Genomic DNA, 15,343 nt, shown 5'->3' on the forward strand with positions numbered 1-15,343 from the left:
ATTTTGTTTTCCATTTTACAAAAGGCTTGTTTATGGTACCTATACCATTTCTTGTCTTCCTCTTGCTTATTTTACATTTGAGAAAAACTCTACTTCACTTGAGAAAGTAAGTAGAACATTTTGACCTCCTATGTTCCAACTAGTTTCTCTCAACATTTTCAAATTCCATTCCACTTGAGTTCATTCCCAATTGAGGTGTTTCAAATCCCTTTCAAATAAATTCTTTTTTTTCAAATGACAATCCTTGCACATCTTATGCACATCACTGATTTACCACATTGTATCCCCTCATCCTCCAATTCTTGATCAAATGGATGATCATTTGATACTTTCAAATGGACTCCCTTCAACTGAACCCTAGACTCAGGGAGTATTTCCAACCACTCCAAATTGACCTCTTTTTTTTAGAACAACTTATTTTTCCTCATACCTATCTCACTCCCCCATTCTTTTCCATCAACACCTTGACCTCTTGAATTGATTTTATGCCACCATATTCACCATTGGTGTTGTATCTGTACTTCCATCACTACCCCTCTAAACCTTGGATCTATCTCTTTCCATCATTTGTTTGCCACAAACAAAGTGATAACAAATTTTCCTTTTAATGCATATCACTCTCACTCTCCATTTCTATCTCTATGTCTCAACCTCCATCAACATTACCTCCTCAACATCATGCACATGGATGATGTGCATCTCTCTCTCATTGTTCATTTTTGTTTGGCAAGAATGGAGCCGGCCAATTTGTGTTTGCATTCAAAATTCGGCCAGCACTATCTCCCCTTTTTCTTCTTATACAAGCCATGCCTCCCACCTACCCCAATCCATAAATGGGCAGCCTCCCAACCAACTCAATCAATGAGGAGGCTACCTCCCAACCAACTCAATCAATGAGGAGGCAGCCAACCCACCCCCTCTCCCTCTATATAAAGGGGCTTGGCAGCCCACTCCCTCCTCACTTGCTCTCATTTCCCACTCTCCACTCCTCTCCACTCCTCTCCTTTGCCTCATTTCTTTTCACTCCCTACTATTTCCTCCACTCCCTCACACTCTCCTCCTCCACTTCCCCACGAAAATGGTGCTCCCCTTTGCTCCCATGGCCGGCCATAGCCATGGCAAGCCACCAAGATGAAGCTCTCCCCCTCCCTCAAGCTCATCCTCACCATGAGAGCCTCCCTCTCCTTCTTCTCCCTAACCTTAGATGGTTTAATCTCCTCTTCTTCTCCCTCCATTGCTAAGATTGGATCTTGATGCAGGTGCATGTTGGTCCAAGCATGGAGAAGGTTGAGCTATCCTCAGATCTGAAGTTCTTGAGCAAAGTTCGTCCAAAACCTTGCAGTAATTTCTGTTTCTTGCTGTTTCAGATTCTGGTACGATCTTGTAAAATCCGCCAAATCTCGTGTGCAGATCCAAATCAAGTGGTTCAAAGTTCTGCAGATAGGTACTGAAAATATCTACAACTTGGCGTTGGTCTCATCCTCAAATTCGTTACGGATTTTGCATGATAAATAAAGTTCTGCAAACATGCAGAATCATTGTTTGTTAGATTTCTTCCGTTTTACAAAACCTTTTTGAGCAAACTCAATTTTGGGTGAAAGTCCTCTCCAGTACCTTCATTTTGGCGTTGGGTTCGCTTCAAATGACCTAATGGAATTGAAATGGTTCACAGATCAAGATCTAGTCAGATCTGACTTTGTCGAATTAAATCAGGAGATTGGAAACGAATTTTTGAATGAAACCAGTTGGGTAAGAACCACCTTTACAATACCTTTCCGATGCAGCTGACCTCATATTTTTATGAGTTGTGTATGATTTGTGGTGAATTAAACTTATTCTGTGTGTTCTGCAGACATGACTGTTAGCTTTTAATTCATCAAAAATCCATTTTTGAACCTAATTGAGTGATTCCACTTCTGTAGGATTGCTGAATGTTTTCTTAATCATCTCAAACAAGTTTCAAACCTTTATCTGTTCTGCAACTCCATAGTCAAAGCAAATGGTGAAAACATGCAGTGAACTTGTAAATCCATTTGTGAGAGTTTCAGAAATATTTTGAACCCAAATCCAATTGCGTGTGAATCTCTGTTTAATTACCTTTCAAATGCCAGTGGCCTCATATTTTTAGGATGTTTCTACGATTTATGGCTTACAGATCTTGTTTTCTGTACAGTCAGATTCAAAGAAATTCCTAAAATTGTAGGTTTGATATTTTTGGGTGTTTCCAATTGGGTTAGTCTTGTATTAGTACTGGTCATCTAGGAAAAATAGTGTTAGTCTCTGTTCATGCATTTTCGTTACTGTTAGTAAGGTATATGTGTGACATGCATTGTTGGACCAAAACTTGTTGGGTTTATTTAAAAACCTTGACCAACTTTTTTTATTAGAAATGGGCAACCTTTGTTTTATGTTTGCAAAACAAAATCTCTGCAATTTAACATTAGCTCTTTTGTTTTGCTTAAGTTTTCAAATGGTAGGGCATATCATTTGCTTCCTATTCTTGTGTGGTGTTATGTGAGCAAACTAAGTTAGGAAAACTGTTTTCTACTTTTTCCAAAAATGTTTGAAAATGTTTTGTGAATGTATTTGATGTCAAACTAATGCTTTTGTCCTCTTTATGATGTTATCTACCAGGGGATGTTTGGTTTATACTATGGTGATAACCGAGAGAGGCAATTGCTAAGTTGTGATACTCTCATACCTTTACTAGGTAAATAACATGGGTTTTCTTTAAGTTGTTTGTGGTATCTATAAGTCCTTTGTATGGTAGCTCTTTATTGAATGGTTAAATTATGGTTGTTGTATGTTTGTTTTGTTGGTGCAATGTGATTGATTGTGTTCCTTTTATATTTTCCGGCGATAGACGCGAGCAATTCCGGAGAAGAAGAAGAAGTGGAATTGGACAAGGATTTTATTTATATTGTTGGGATTCTTATATTGATGGAGTTGAAGAAGTACAGGGACAAATAAGCCAAGGCAAGCCATCTTTTGATCTCTGATCCGGTGTCTAGTTGGATGTCATTTGTTGATGTTCAAAGCGCCTTCATTCTATGTGTGTTATTATCTCTATTTATGTCATCTATGTGTGATTGCAAGTGGGGTACTCCCTAGTGGTGATGCTCCACTATTGTCCTTGTGTTATGGGATGCATGGTAACATGGCCGTGCTATTCCACTTGGTGATCTTGTATGCTCAACTTGAGCATGTTCCATCTCAAGATATTAACTTACACCACACCCACCCCCTTTGTAGTATAGAGGTATCAATGTCATGATTTTGGTGTATTCTCAACTTGAGAGGAGTATGCCGTGTACCATCTTGGAGAATATGTTGGATAGTGACACTCCACTATCTAAGTTGTGTAATTAGCACCACAAATCTGAGAGTATATTCCTCCTTGTGTTGTCATAATACATGCTTACCTTAAGCAAGTATGATCCACTCCACTACCCCTTTATACCTCATCTATGGCGGGATGACTCTCATCTCGGCCGTAGTGCAATACTAGTTCAACTCATGAAACTATAGGTTGGGAACCCCTCAAGGTTTTCCTTGTTGTAAATGTTTATGAAAACCTTGGGTGAGGCAATCTTACCCAAGCGTATGGTTTATGAAAGGAAAGGATCTTGACAAAGATGGTTGGAAAGAGGAAATGTGTGTGTGACTTGGGTTTTTGAGAAAAACGACACATGGTTCTCTGTATTCGCCCGGAACAATTAACCCGTGCAACCACACTACTCCAACGTGGGCACGGGGCTTAGCTTGACGTTTGTTCTTCTTAGCATGAGGCACCGCACAACTATACAAGGGTACGGTTACCCCCGAGTCCGGGTTGTCGTAGTTGGAGACAATCGTATAACGGGAGGCCTTCGGGGCTGACCCGTCCGGAAGACACTATGGGTCTCCTGGCTTGGCGGTGGAGCCACGCTCAAAGGGAGGTGAGCTGCCACGGTGCCGGGGAGGTACATACTCCATAGGGTAGGACCTCTTGCTAAGTTGAATAGGCGAAAGGCTTCGACTGATTATCCGAGACTCGCATACTTTCATATGACGAACCGGGGATGATCCCGGCGGATTTATCAGATCTTGTGGGGAAAGTGCGCACACTCTGCAGAGTTAAAACTATTCGAATAGCCGCGTCCGCGGTCATGGACGGTTGGGATGGCCGTTGCAGAGCTGTGTCGAGTTTTGGTTTAGAAAATGATTTCCAAAGGAAATGTGTGTGTTGGATGTACCTGGGAAGGGTACGGAAAGGCTGGTGCCGACCATATGGAGATGGTCGAGGAAAATGAAACAAAATTGGGTGACCCTTCCTAGTGTTTCATGTAGAGGGACTCTTCTTCAATAAAGATATAGAGATGTCGTAGTTTATCTTTTGAAGTATCTTCTTCAACAAAGATATAGAGATGTCATAGGACTTTCCTAGTATCCCCATCAATTGAGATGGCGGTATGCTACCTCTTCTTTAACAAAGGTATAGAGATGTAATAGGACTCCCTTAGTGTCCCCATCACTCGAGATGCCGGGATGCTATATCCCCAAGAGAAACTATTTCTCTTCCACATGCTACATCCACGAGAGAAACTATTTTTCCTCTCTTGCCTTCTCTAGTTAGAATTTTTATCACCTTCTTGATGGTTTGCGAGTACAATTCCAAATGTACTCACGGCTTTGTCCCTGGCTATTTACTTGGCCAGACTTGAAGGAGTTCGACAGATGAAGAAGGAGTTGACGACGTCTATGCGGGCTAGGAACGTCTCCCCGATCGGTTGCTGTAGGGTTATGGCGAGATGACTTGGGTGCTGCATTCTTTGAAGTGATGATGCTACTACGATGTTTAGTTAGGCCCTTCGAGGCTATTATGTAAGTATTGGTCATGTGACCATGTTGTAATTTTCTTATTCCGCTTTGTAATGGATGGTGTAATTTGATATCAGTTCGGTTATGTGTTCACGGCGCACTGATCATGGGATCGTGAACTGTATACATAACAGGGTATTTCGGACAGCTAGTCCGGGGTCCCCATAGAGCTGGTATCAGAGCCATCATTGTAGGAGACCTTAGTTAGCATGGATGTTAGTTAGGAAACAAGTACTTGGACAAAACTATTTACAAAACAAATTGTTTCTTTAGTCGGAAGTATAGCTTCTACTCCTCTTATTTATTCAAAGTTTCTAAAATTCTTGCCTCTCCGCTTTATAAAAAGGTTTGAAAATTCTTACTCTATTGTCTCAGCCAATTCAAACCTACATATTGGACGATGTCCCCAACTCAGACTGGAGACTCGAACTCGAAGATGGCTCAATCCCTCAGGAAGACTCATATATCTCCAACTGCAGCTATTGAAGATTGGATGCCGACGTAGCCGTGTGCTTGTTGGGATGATAACATCATGTCTTTGGTTGTCACCAAAGTCTATCAAGGAGCTGACCTTCTTCCTCCGTGGACCTGCACTTTTTGCAGTCATCTGGGATCAAGTCCTCAGTTCTTGACTAGTAATTTTTAGGCCAGCTACAAGAAGTTGACGATTTCGGGAGTACCTCAACAACTACCTCTTCGAAGACCTCACGTCCCGGGATGTTGAGCAAGAAGACTACGCGATTTTCTCCTCCGCCTCAACATAGAAGACCGAACACCGGGCACAGCTTCGCAACCAAGCGCCACGAAAATCCATGTTGGAGTCCATAAGAGCAAAATGAAGACGGCAACATGTGTGACCAGCCCCCAAACCAATAGGATGGATAGGACAAACTCAATCGCTTTGATTGAGCTACCCCCACGCATTAGGCATTCCATGGGTACTTAGGTTACCATGCCTGGTTTGATGATTGCTTGTAGTTCCCTTGTGTGCTGCCTTGAGTGTCTTTTGTTTGTTTGTTGTGTGTATAATTGTCTTGGCTTTTCGGTCTGAAAAACACCCTTAGTGTGATAAACTAGCTTAGAAAGCCTCCCAAAGATGTTTTCGCCCTCACCTACCTCGCCGATGCTTTGCTAATCGCTAGTTAGTTGGATAAGTTAACGAAAAGCTCTAACTCTACCCCCGTTAGCGTTGTTTTTCAAACATCAGGAAAACTAACCCAAACCCCCATCTACGCTAACTTCCTTTAATATCAGCTGGAGCATCTCGACTACGCCAAGAAAGAAGAAGCCCTACCTTCAAGAATGACTGCACCTCTGCGAGAAGACATACTAATTTGGACTAACCTTGGAGCATAATCGCGCTAACCTCGAGGATATTTTCTTGAAAACTACCCTCTAACACACCGTCTAACAAGTTGAGTGAACAATAGCGTCAAAGCCAAGCTACATCACATGGTTCATCTGGTCCTCATCAAGTGAAGGCTCCTGAAGATACCTCAAGACTCAAGACTTTAGGCGTAGTTTACCCGCTAACTTCTTAGTTGCTACTGAAGTCAGCACCGACCCTCAAGCTGAAGATTGTCTTCGACGACCCCTGTTGCTGCTTCATATGGGTACCAACCAGGCGTTTCATCAACTTATTAACTCACGGCGCGTCCCCTATGGTTTAGTTAACACCGTGAGTGCCTCTTGAAGTTGCGGTCTGCACGTCGCCCTGAAGATTCTTCAACTGAGTACGGAAGATCGATGACTCCTTCGAAGCCCCGACAGGGACCGCAAGGCAGAAGCTCTAAGATTTTCCGAAAGCCCGATGAAAAATCTTAAGGGTGGAAGTCTTCCACTAAAAGTTGGAGCTAACCCTAACATTTTAAACCTTTCTAACACATCGTTGGAAATGTGGGATGCACTAACCCCTCTTGAAGCCGTGGACTACTCAACGCCCGCTGAAGATGTTCAACTCCAAAGATCAAGGGCTTCTCCAAAAAGCGCCCGACAAGACCCGTGGCCGAAGCTTACAGTTTTTAATGCCCCCTCCCCGATGAACAATTTTAAGGATGGAAGACTTCGTCTTCCACTAAATTTAAGCTAACTCTAAAAAGTTTTCAACCCTGCTCAAGCACCATTGGGTGCACTAACTCTCCCACAATCATGAACCCCGCTAGGATCATTAAGAAGGTATAGATCCAACATCCGCACGGAGTCGTCGGCCTCTTCATGAAGCTCGCCATCGTCGAAATCCATCATGTCTCTCACAAGCTGAAGTTGCGACCCTCTCCACACAAAGGCATGTCTACATAAAAATGGAGTCTAATTTTCGTTAAACTTTACAACCCCTCCAGTTCTACGCTCAGTAATCTCGGGACGAGATTATTTTAAGGGTGGAAGATCTGTAACACCCCAACTTTTGCAACCTTGATTAATTGTCCATATTTCAAAAATTAGGGGGAACAAAAACTTTTTCTATAGACCAATTTAGATGAGTTGCCTTGATTTGTTTGTTGTGATGAATTGCTTTGATCTGCCACTAGATATATTGTCTTGATTTCTTGTTGAGTTACGTGTTGAGTACCTCAAAGAACAACACCTCTAGTGGTCAGACATACAACTCACCTAATAAAACACATGTGTGACTTAGGTAAAATTGTTTTCCTTTTTACTACATCAAACTCTTCTCCTGATGGCAACATGTGTGTGCCATCTTGATATTCCTATTTGTGTTAGTCCAGCTCAAACCATCCTTGAATCCAAAATTTGGGATCATCTACCCTCATCACATCCTTCTCTTATACCCACTCATCATAGGTTGATTAAGACGAAGTCAACAATCTGTTTTGGCAAGCTTATAAGTTCCAGACTTTGGCAGTTGATATCTAAGCAACCACCACTGTTATTGTTGACCTCAATGCATGGATCTCATCTATGCAACATCCTCTTCAACCTCCACGTCTTGCATGTCTCAGTCAATCCTTGCAGCTCATATATTCAACTTGATCTTGTACCCTATCCAATGTTTTACCTCAAGATCACTTCCTTCACTTTTACCTCTTGTTTTTATTCAAGTTTAATCTTCACAAAACCAAGATTGGGAATGATGGGTACATTTTGAGGCCACCATCTACCCTTGAGAACACTCCTCCCTAAATTAGTTTTCTTTCTCAAAAACCCTATTGTTTTTCCTTCTCTAGTTTTGATCACAAAACTACTTCTAGTTTTATAAAATCTTTTCAGGATATTTCTTCAAAGAAAACAAAGAACTGAAATGGGTTTTGTTTTTCATCCCATTTCTACCAAGTACTGATTTCTAAAACATTATTTTCTATTTTGTTTTCCATTTTACAAAAGGCTTGTTTATGGTACCTATACCATTTCTTGTCTTCCTCTTGCTTATTTTACATTTGAGAAAAACTCTACTTCACTTGAGAAAGTAAGTAGAACATTTTGACCTCCTATGTTCCAACTAGTTTCTCTCAACATTTTCAAATTCCATTCCACTTGAGTTCATTCCCAATTGAGGTGTTTCAAATCCCTTTCAAATAAATTCTTTTTTTCAAATGACAATCCTTGCACATCTTATGCACATCACTGATTTACCACATTGTATCCCCTCATCCTCCAATTCTTGATCAAATGGATGATCATTTGATACTTTCAAATGGACTCCCTTCAACTGAACCCTAGACTCAGGGAGTATTTCCAACCACTCCAAATTGACCTCTTTTTTTAGAACAACTTATTTTTCCTCATACCTATCTCACTCCCCCATTCTTTTCCATCAACACCTTGACCTCTTGAATTGATTTTATGCCACCATATTCACCATTGGTGTTGTATCTGTACTTCCATCACTACCCCTCTAAACCTTGGATCTATCTCTTTCCATCATTTGTTTGCCACAAACAAAGTGATAACAAATTTTCCTTTTAATGCATATCACTCTCACTCTCCATTTCTATCTCTATGTCTCAACCTCCATCAACATTACCTCCTCAACATCATGCACATGGATGATGTGCATCTCTCTCTCATTGTTCATTTTTGTTTGGCAAGAATGGAGCCGGCCAATTTGTGTTTGCATTCAAAATTCGGCCAGCACTATCTCCCCTTTTTCTTCTTATACAAGCCATGCCTCCCACCTACCCCAATCCATAAATGGGCAGCCTCCCAACCAACTCAATCAATGAGGAGGCTACCTCCCAACCAACTCAATCAATGAGGAGGCAGCCAACCCACCCCCTCTCCCTCTATATAAAGGGGCTTGGCAGCCCACTCCCTCCTCACTTGCTCTCATTTCCCACTCTCCACTCCTCTCCACTCCTCTCCTTTGCCTCATTTCTTTTCACTCCCTACTATTTCCTCCACTCCCTCACACTCTCCTCCTCCACTTCCCCACGAAAATGGTGCTCCCCTTTGCTCCCATGGCCGGCCATAGCCATGGCAAGCCACCAAGATGAAGCTCTCCCCCTCCCTCAAGCTCATCCTCACCATGAGAGCCTCCCTCTCCTTCTTCTCCCTAACCTTAGATGGTTTAATCTCCTCTTCTTCTCCCTCCATTGCTAAGATTGGATCTTGATGCAGGTGCATGTTGGTCCAAGCATGGAGAAGGTTGAGCTATCCTCAGATCTGAAGTTCTTGAGCAAAGTTCGTCCAAAACCTTGCAGTAATTTCTGTTTCTTGCTGTTTCAGATTCTGGTACGATCTTGTAAAATCCGCCAAATCTCGTGTGCAGATCCAAATCAAGTGGTTCAAAGTTCTGCAGATAGGTACTGAAAATATCTACAACTTGGCGTTGGTCTCATCCTCAAATTCGTTACGGATTTTGCATGATAAATAAAGTTCTGCAAACATGCAGAATCATTGTTTGTTAGATTTCTTCCGTTTTACAAAACCTTTTTGAGCAAACTCAATTTTGGGTGAAAGCCCTCTCCAGTACCTTCATTTTGGCGTTGGGTTCGCTTCAAATGACCTAATGGAATTGAAATGGTTCACAGATCAAGATCTAGTCAGATCTGATTTTGTCGAATTAAATCAGGAGATTGGAAACGAATTTTTGAATGAAACCAGTTGGGTAAGAACCACCTTTACAATACCTTTCCGATGCAGCTGACCTCATATTTTTATGAGTTGTGTACGATTTGTGGTGAATTAAACTTATTCTGTGTGTTCTGCAGATATGGCTGTTAGCTTTTAATTCATCAAAAATCCATTTTTGAACCTAATTGAGTGATTCCACTTCTGTAGGATTGCTGAATGTTTTCTTAATCATCTCAAACAAGTTTCAAACCTTTATCTGTTCTGCAACTCCATAGTCAAAGCAAATGGTGAAAACATGCAGTGAACTTGTAAATCCATTTGTGAGAGTTTCAGAAATATTTTGAACCCAAATCCAATTGCGTGTGAATCTCTGTTTAATTACCTTTCAAATGCCAGTGGCCTCATATTTTTAGGATGTTTCTACGATTTATGGCTTACAGATCTTGTTTTCTGTACAGTCAGATTCAAAGAAATTCCTAAAATTGTAGGTTTGATATTTTTGGGTGTTTCCAATTGGGTTAGTCTTGTATTAGTACTGGTCATCTAGGAAAAATAGTGTTAGTCTCTGTTCATGCATTTTCGTTACTGTTAGTAAGGTATATGTGTGACATGCATTGTTGGACCAAAACTTGTTGGGTTTATTTAAAAACCTTGACCAACTTTTTTTATTAGAAATGGGCAACCTTTGTTTTATGTTTGCAAAACAAAATCTCTGCAATTTAACATTAGCTCTTTTGTTTTGCTTAAGTTTTCAAATGGTAGGGCATATCATTTGCTTCCTATTCTTGTGTGGTGTTATGTGAGCAAACTAAGTTAGGAAAACTGTTTTCTACTTTTTCCAAAAATGTTTGAAAATGTTTTGTGAATGTATTTGATGTCAAACTAATGCTTTTGTCCTCTTTATGATGTTATCTACCAGGGGATGTTTGGTTTATACTATGGTGATAACCGAGAGAGGCAATTGCTAAGTTGTGATACTCTCATACCTTTACTAGGTAAATAACATGGGTTTTCTTTAAGTTGTTTGTGGTATCTATAAGTCCTTTGTATGGTAGCTCTTTATTGAATGGTTAAATTATGGTTGTTGTATGTTTGTTTTGTTGGTGCAATGTGATTGATTGTGTTCCTTTTATATTTTCCGGCGATAGACGCGAGCAATTCGGAGAAGAAGAAGAAGTGGAATTGGACAAGGATTTTATTTATATTGTTGGGATTCTTATATTGATGGAGTTGAAGAAGTACGGGGACAAATAAGCCAAGGCAAGCCATCTTTTGATCTACGATCCGGTGTCTAGTTGGATGTCATTTGTTGATGTTCAAAGCGCCTTCATTCTATGTGTGTTATTATCTCTATTTATGTCATCTATGTGTGATTGCAAGTGGGGTACTCCTAGTGGTGATGCTCCACTATTGTCCTTGTGTTATGGGATGCATGGTAACATGGCCGTGCTATTCCACTTGGTGATCTTGTATGCTCAACTTGAGCATGTTCCATCTCAAGATATTAACTTACACCACACCCACCCCTTTGTAGTATAGAGGTATCAATGTCATGATCTTGGTGTATTCTCAACTTGAGAGGAGTATGCCGTGTACCATCTTGGAGAATATGTTGGATAGTGACACTCCACTATCTAAGTTGTGTAATTAGCACCACAAATCTGAGAGTATATTCCTCCTTGTGTTGTCATAATACATGCTTACCTTAAGCAAGTATGATCCACTCCACTACCCCTTTATACCTCATCTATGGCGGGATGACTCTCATCTCGGCCGTAGTGCAATACTAGTTCAACTCATGAAACTATAGGTTGGGAACCCCTCAAGGTTTTCCTTGTTGTAAATGTTTATGAAAACCTTGGGTGAGGCAATCTTACCCAAGCGTATGGTTTATGAAAGGAAAGGATCTTGACAAAGATGGTTGGAAAGAGGAAATGTGTGTGTGACTTGGGTTTTTGAGAAAAACGACACATGGTTCTCTGTATTCGCCCGGAACAATTAACCCGCGCAACCACACTACTCCAACGTGGGCACGGGGCTTAGCTTGACGTTTGTTCTTCTTAGCATGAGGCACCGCACAACTATACAAGGGTACGGTTACCCCCGAGTCCGGGTTGTCGTAGTTGGAGACAATCGTATAACGGGAGGCCTTCGGGCTGACCCGTCCGGAAGACACTATGGGTCTCCTGGCTTGGCGGTGGAGCCACGCTCAAAGGGAGGTGAGCTGCCACGGTGCCGGGGAGGTACATACTCCATAGGGTAGGACCTCTTGCTAAGTTGAATAGGCGAAAGGCTTCGGCGATTATCCGAGACTCGCATACTTTCATATGACGAACCGGGGATGATCCCGGCGGATTTATCAGATCTTGTGGGGAAAGTGCGCACACTCTGCAGAGTTAAAACTATTCGAATAGCCGCGTCCGCGGTCATGGACGGTTGGGATGGCCGTTACCGAGCTGTGTCGAGTTTTGGTTTAGAAAATGATTTCCAAAGGAAATGTGTGTGTTGGATGTACCGGAAGGGTACGGAAAGGCTGGTGCCGACCATATGGAGATGGTCGAGGAAAATGAAACAAAATTGGGTGACCCTTCCTAGTGTTTCATGTAGAGGGACTCTTCTTCAATAAAGATATAGAGATGTCGTAGTTTATCTTTTGAAGTATCTTCTTCAACAAAGATATAGAGATGTCATAGGACTTTCCTAGTATCCCCATCAATTGAGATGGCGGTATGCTACCTCTTCTTTAACAAAGGTATAGAGATGTAATAGGACTCCCTTAGTGTCCCCATCACTCGAGATGCCGGGATGCTATATCCACAAGAGAAACTATTTCTCTTCCACATGCTACATCCACGAGAGAAACTATTTTTCCTCTCTTGCCTTCTCTAGTTAGAATTTTTATCACCTTCTTGATGGTTTGCGAGTACAATTCCAAATGTACTCACGGCTTTGTCCCTGGCTATTTACTTGGCCAGACTTGAAGGAGTTCGACAGATGAAGAAGGAGTTGACGACGTCTATGCGGGCTAGGAACGTCTCCCGATCGATTGCACTGTAGGGTTATGGCGAGATGACTTGGGTGCTGCGTTCTTGAAGTGATGATGCTACTCTGATGTTTAGTTAGGCCCTTCGAGGCTATTATGTAAGTATTGGTCATGTGACCATGTTGTAATTTTCTTATTCCGCTTTGTAATGGATGGTGTAATTTGATATCAGTTCGGTTATGTGTTCACGGCGCACTGATCATGGGATCGTGAACTGTATACATAACAGGGTATTTCGGACAGCTAGTCCGGGGTCCCCATAGGCAGCTCACAAGATCTAACATGATAGCACAATGAGGAGAAGACAACCATCTAGCTAATGCTATGGACCCATAGTCCAGGGGTGAACTACTCACACATCGATCCGGAGGCGATCATGGCGATGAAGAGACCTCCGGGAGATGATTCCCCTCTCCGGCAGGGTGCCGGAGGCGATCTCCTGAATCCCCCGAGATGGGATTGGCGCCGGCGGCGTCTCTGGAAGGTTTTCCGTATCGTGGCTCTCGGTACTGGGGGTTTCGCGACGAAGGCTTTAAGTAGGCGGAAGGGCAGGTCAAGGGGCGTCACGAGGGGCCCACACAACAGGGCCGCGCGGCCAGGGTCCAGGCCGCGCCGCCCTGGTGTCTGGCCACCTCGTGGCCCCACTTCGTCTCTCCTTCGGACTTCTGGAAGCTTCGTGGAAAAATAGGACCCTGGGTGTTGATTTCGTCCAATTCCGAGAATATTTCCTTACTAGGATTTCTGAAACCAAAAACAGCAGAAAACAACAACTAGCTCTTCGGCATCTCGTCAATAGGTTAGTGCCGGAAAATGCATAATAATGACATATAATGTGTATAAAACATGTGAGTATCATCAATAAAGTAGCATGGAACATAAGAAATTATAGATACGTTTGAGACGTATCAAGCCTTCGAGGATCTCAAGCACACAATTTCGACACCACCAATCTTGGTGGCGCCTAAAGAGAAGGAACCCCTCCTGTTATACATTGCGGCTACACCCCAGGTGGTCAGCACGGCACTCGTTGTCGAAAGAGAAGAGGAAGGAAAACTTCATGGAGTGCAGAGGCCGGTATATTTCATCAGTGAAGTTTTATCGCCTTTAAAATAGCGGTATCCGCAGTACCAGAAGCTAGCATATGGAGTGTTCACAACTGCAAGAAAATTGTGGCACTATTTTTCGGCACACCCGATAATAGTGGTCAATGAGGCACCTCTATCCAATATACTAAATAATCCAGAAGCTACAGGTCGTGTCTCCCTTTGGGGAATAGAACTTTCTCCTCGGTACATCACATATGAAAAAAGAAAAGCAATAAAGTCGCAAATTCTGCCAGATTTCATCGCAGAGTAGATGGAGCTGCAAAACACAGGACCCCCGGATTTATCGAGAACTTGGACTATGAATTTTGACGGGTCCAAGAGGTTAGAGGGAGCTGGAGCAGTGGTGATACTTATATCACCTGAAGGCGACAAATTAAAGTATGTCTTGCGGATGACGTTCCCAAATGCGTCTAACAATGAGGCAGAATACGAAGCTCTTATACACGGGATGAAGATGGCGAAGGCTTGTGGTGCAACTCGACTGAAAATCTTTGGCGACTCACAATTGGTGGCTCAGCAAGTCATGAACCAATGTGATGCAGTCAACGATAGCATGGTGGCATACAAAGAAGTGTACAATGAGCTGGATAAGTTATTTGATGGATGCGAGGTAAACCACATCAGCAGGCTGAGCAATGATGAGGCTGATGTTCTTGCAAATATCGGCTCGCAGTGCCTCGCAATTCCACCAGGTGTGTTTTGGGAAGAGATAACCGAGAGGTCTACAAAACCAAAGAAGGCCCAGAAGAAGCAGAAGGAGGAGAAAACCTCGGTGGCTCCCAAAGAAATACCAGAAGAAGAAGAGGAACAGGAGTTAGTAATGATGGTGCAAGTCTCGTGGATGCAAGCGTACATATCGTACATCTTAAGGAAAGAAATACCCGACGCCCTAGTTGAAGCAAGGCGAGTTATTCGACGATCCAAAGCCTTTACAGTGGTCAAATGGGAGCTGTACAAAACGCAGTATTTCGGGTGTGTTACAGAGGTGCGTCACACCCGAAGAAGGAAGGATAATCCTGAAGGACGTACACAAGGGAATATGTGGACATCACGCGAGCAGTCGAGCTATTGCCGCTAAGGTTTTGCAAGCTGGATTCTACTGGTTGACAGCAATCGAGGACGCGAAGGAGATAGTACGAACTTGTGACGCGTGCCAGAGATTTGCCGCAAAACCTCATTCTCCGGCAGCAGAGTTGATGCCAATACCATTGTCTTGGCCCTTTGCTCAATGGGGCCTCGATATGGTGGGAAAGTTACATAAAGCCTCGCCAGGAGGATACGAGTATATGCTCGTCGCTGTCGA

General features: G+C 42.6%; 1 protein-coding gene across 6 annotated transcripts; it reads left to right on the forward strand.

Moving 5' to 3' along the window:
• Nucleotides 1-442: 442 nt before the first annotated feature.
• Nucleotides 443-11,027, forward strand: LOC127302262 (uncharacterized). Of its 6 annotated transcripts, none has more exons than XM_071820352.1 (6): nt 443-1,322; nt 1,411-1,444; nt 1,673-1,749; nt 2,635-2,710; nt 2,864-2,976; nt 10,811-11,027. In XM_071820352.1, the coding sequence occupies exons 1-5, from the start codon at nt 1,254-1,256 to the stop codon at nt 2,968-2,970; spliced, it is 363 nt and encodes a 120-aa protein (XP_071676453.1). In that variant the 5' UTR covers nt 443-1,253; the 3' UTR covers nt 2,971-2,976; nt 10,811-11,027. The 6 variants fall into 6 exon arrangements, 3 of the variants coding, with proteins under 3 accessions (XP_071676453.1, XP_071676454.1, XP_071676452.1); XM_071820353.1 differs by lacking the exon at nt 10,811-11,027 and adding an exon at nt 4,698-4,768 and having other exon boundaries at nt 448-1,286; nt 1,368-1,444; XM_071820351.1 differs by lacking the exon at nt 10,811-11,027 and adding an exon at nt 4,698-4,768 and having other exon boundaries at nt 450-1,322.
• Nucleotides 11,028-15,343: the final 4,316 nt, after the last annotated feature.

Source organism: Lolium perenne, chromosome 5 (genome assembly GCF_019359855.2).
Source record: "Lolium perenne isolate Kyuss_39 chromosome 5, Kyuss_2.0, whole genome shotgun sequence".
Lineage (NCBI taxonomy): Eukaryota > Viridiplantae > Streptophyta > Magnoliopsida > Poales > Poaceae > Lolium > Lolium perenne.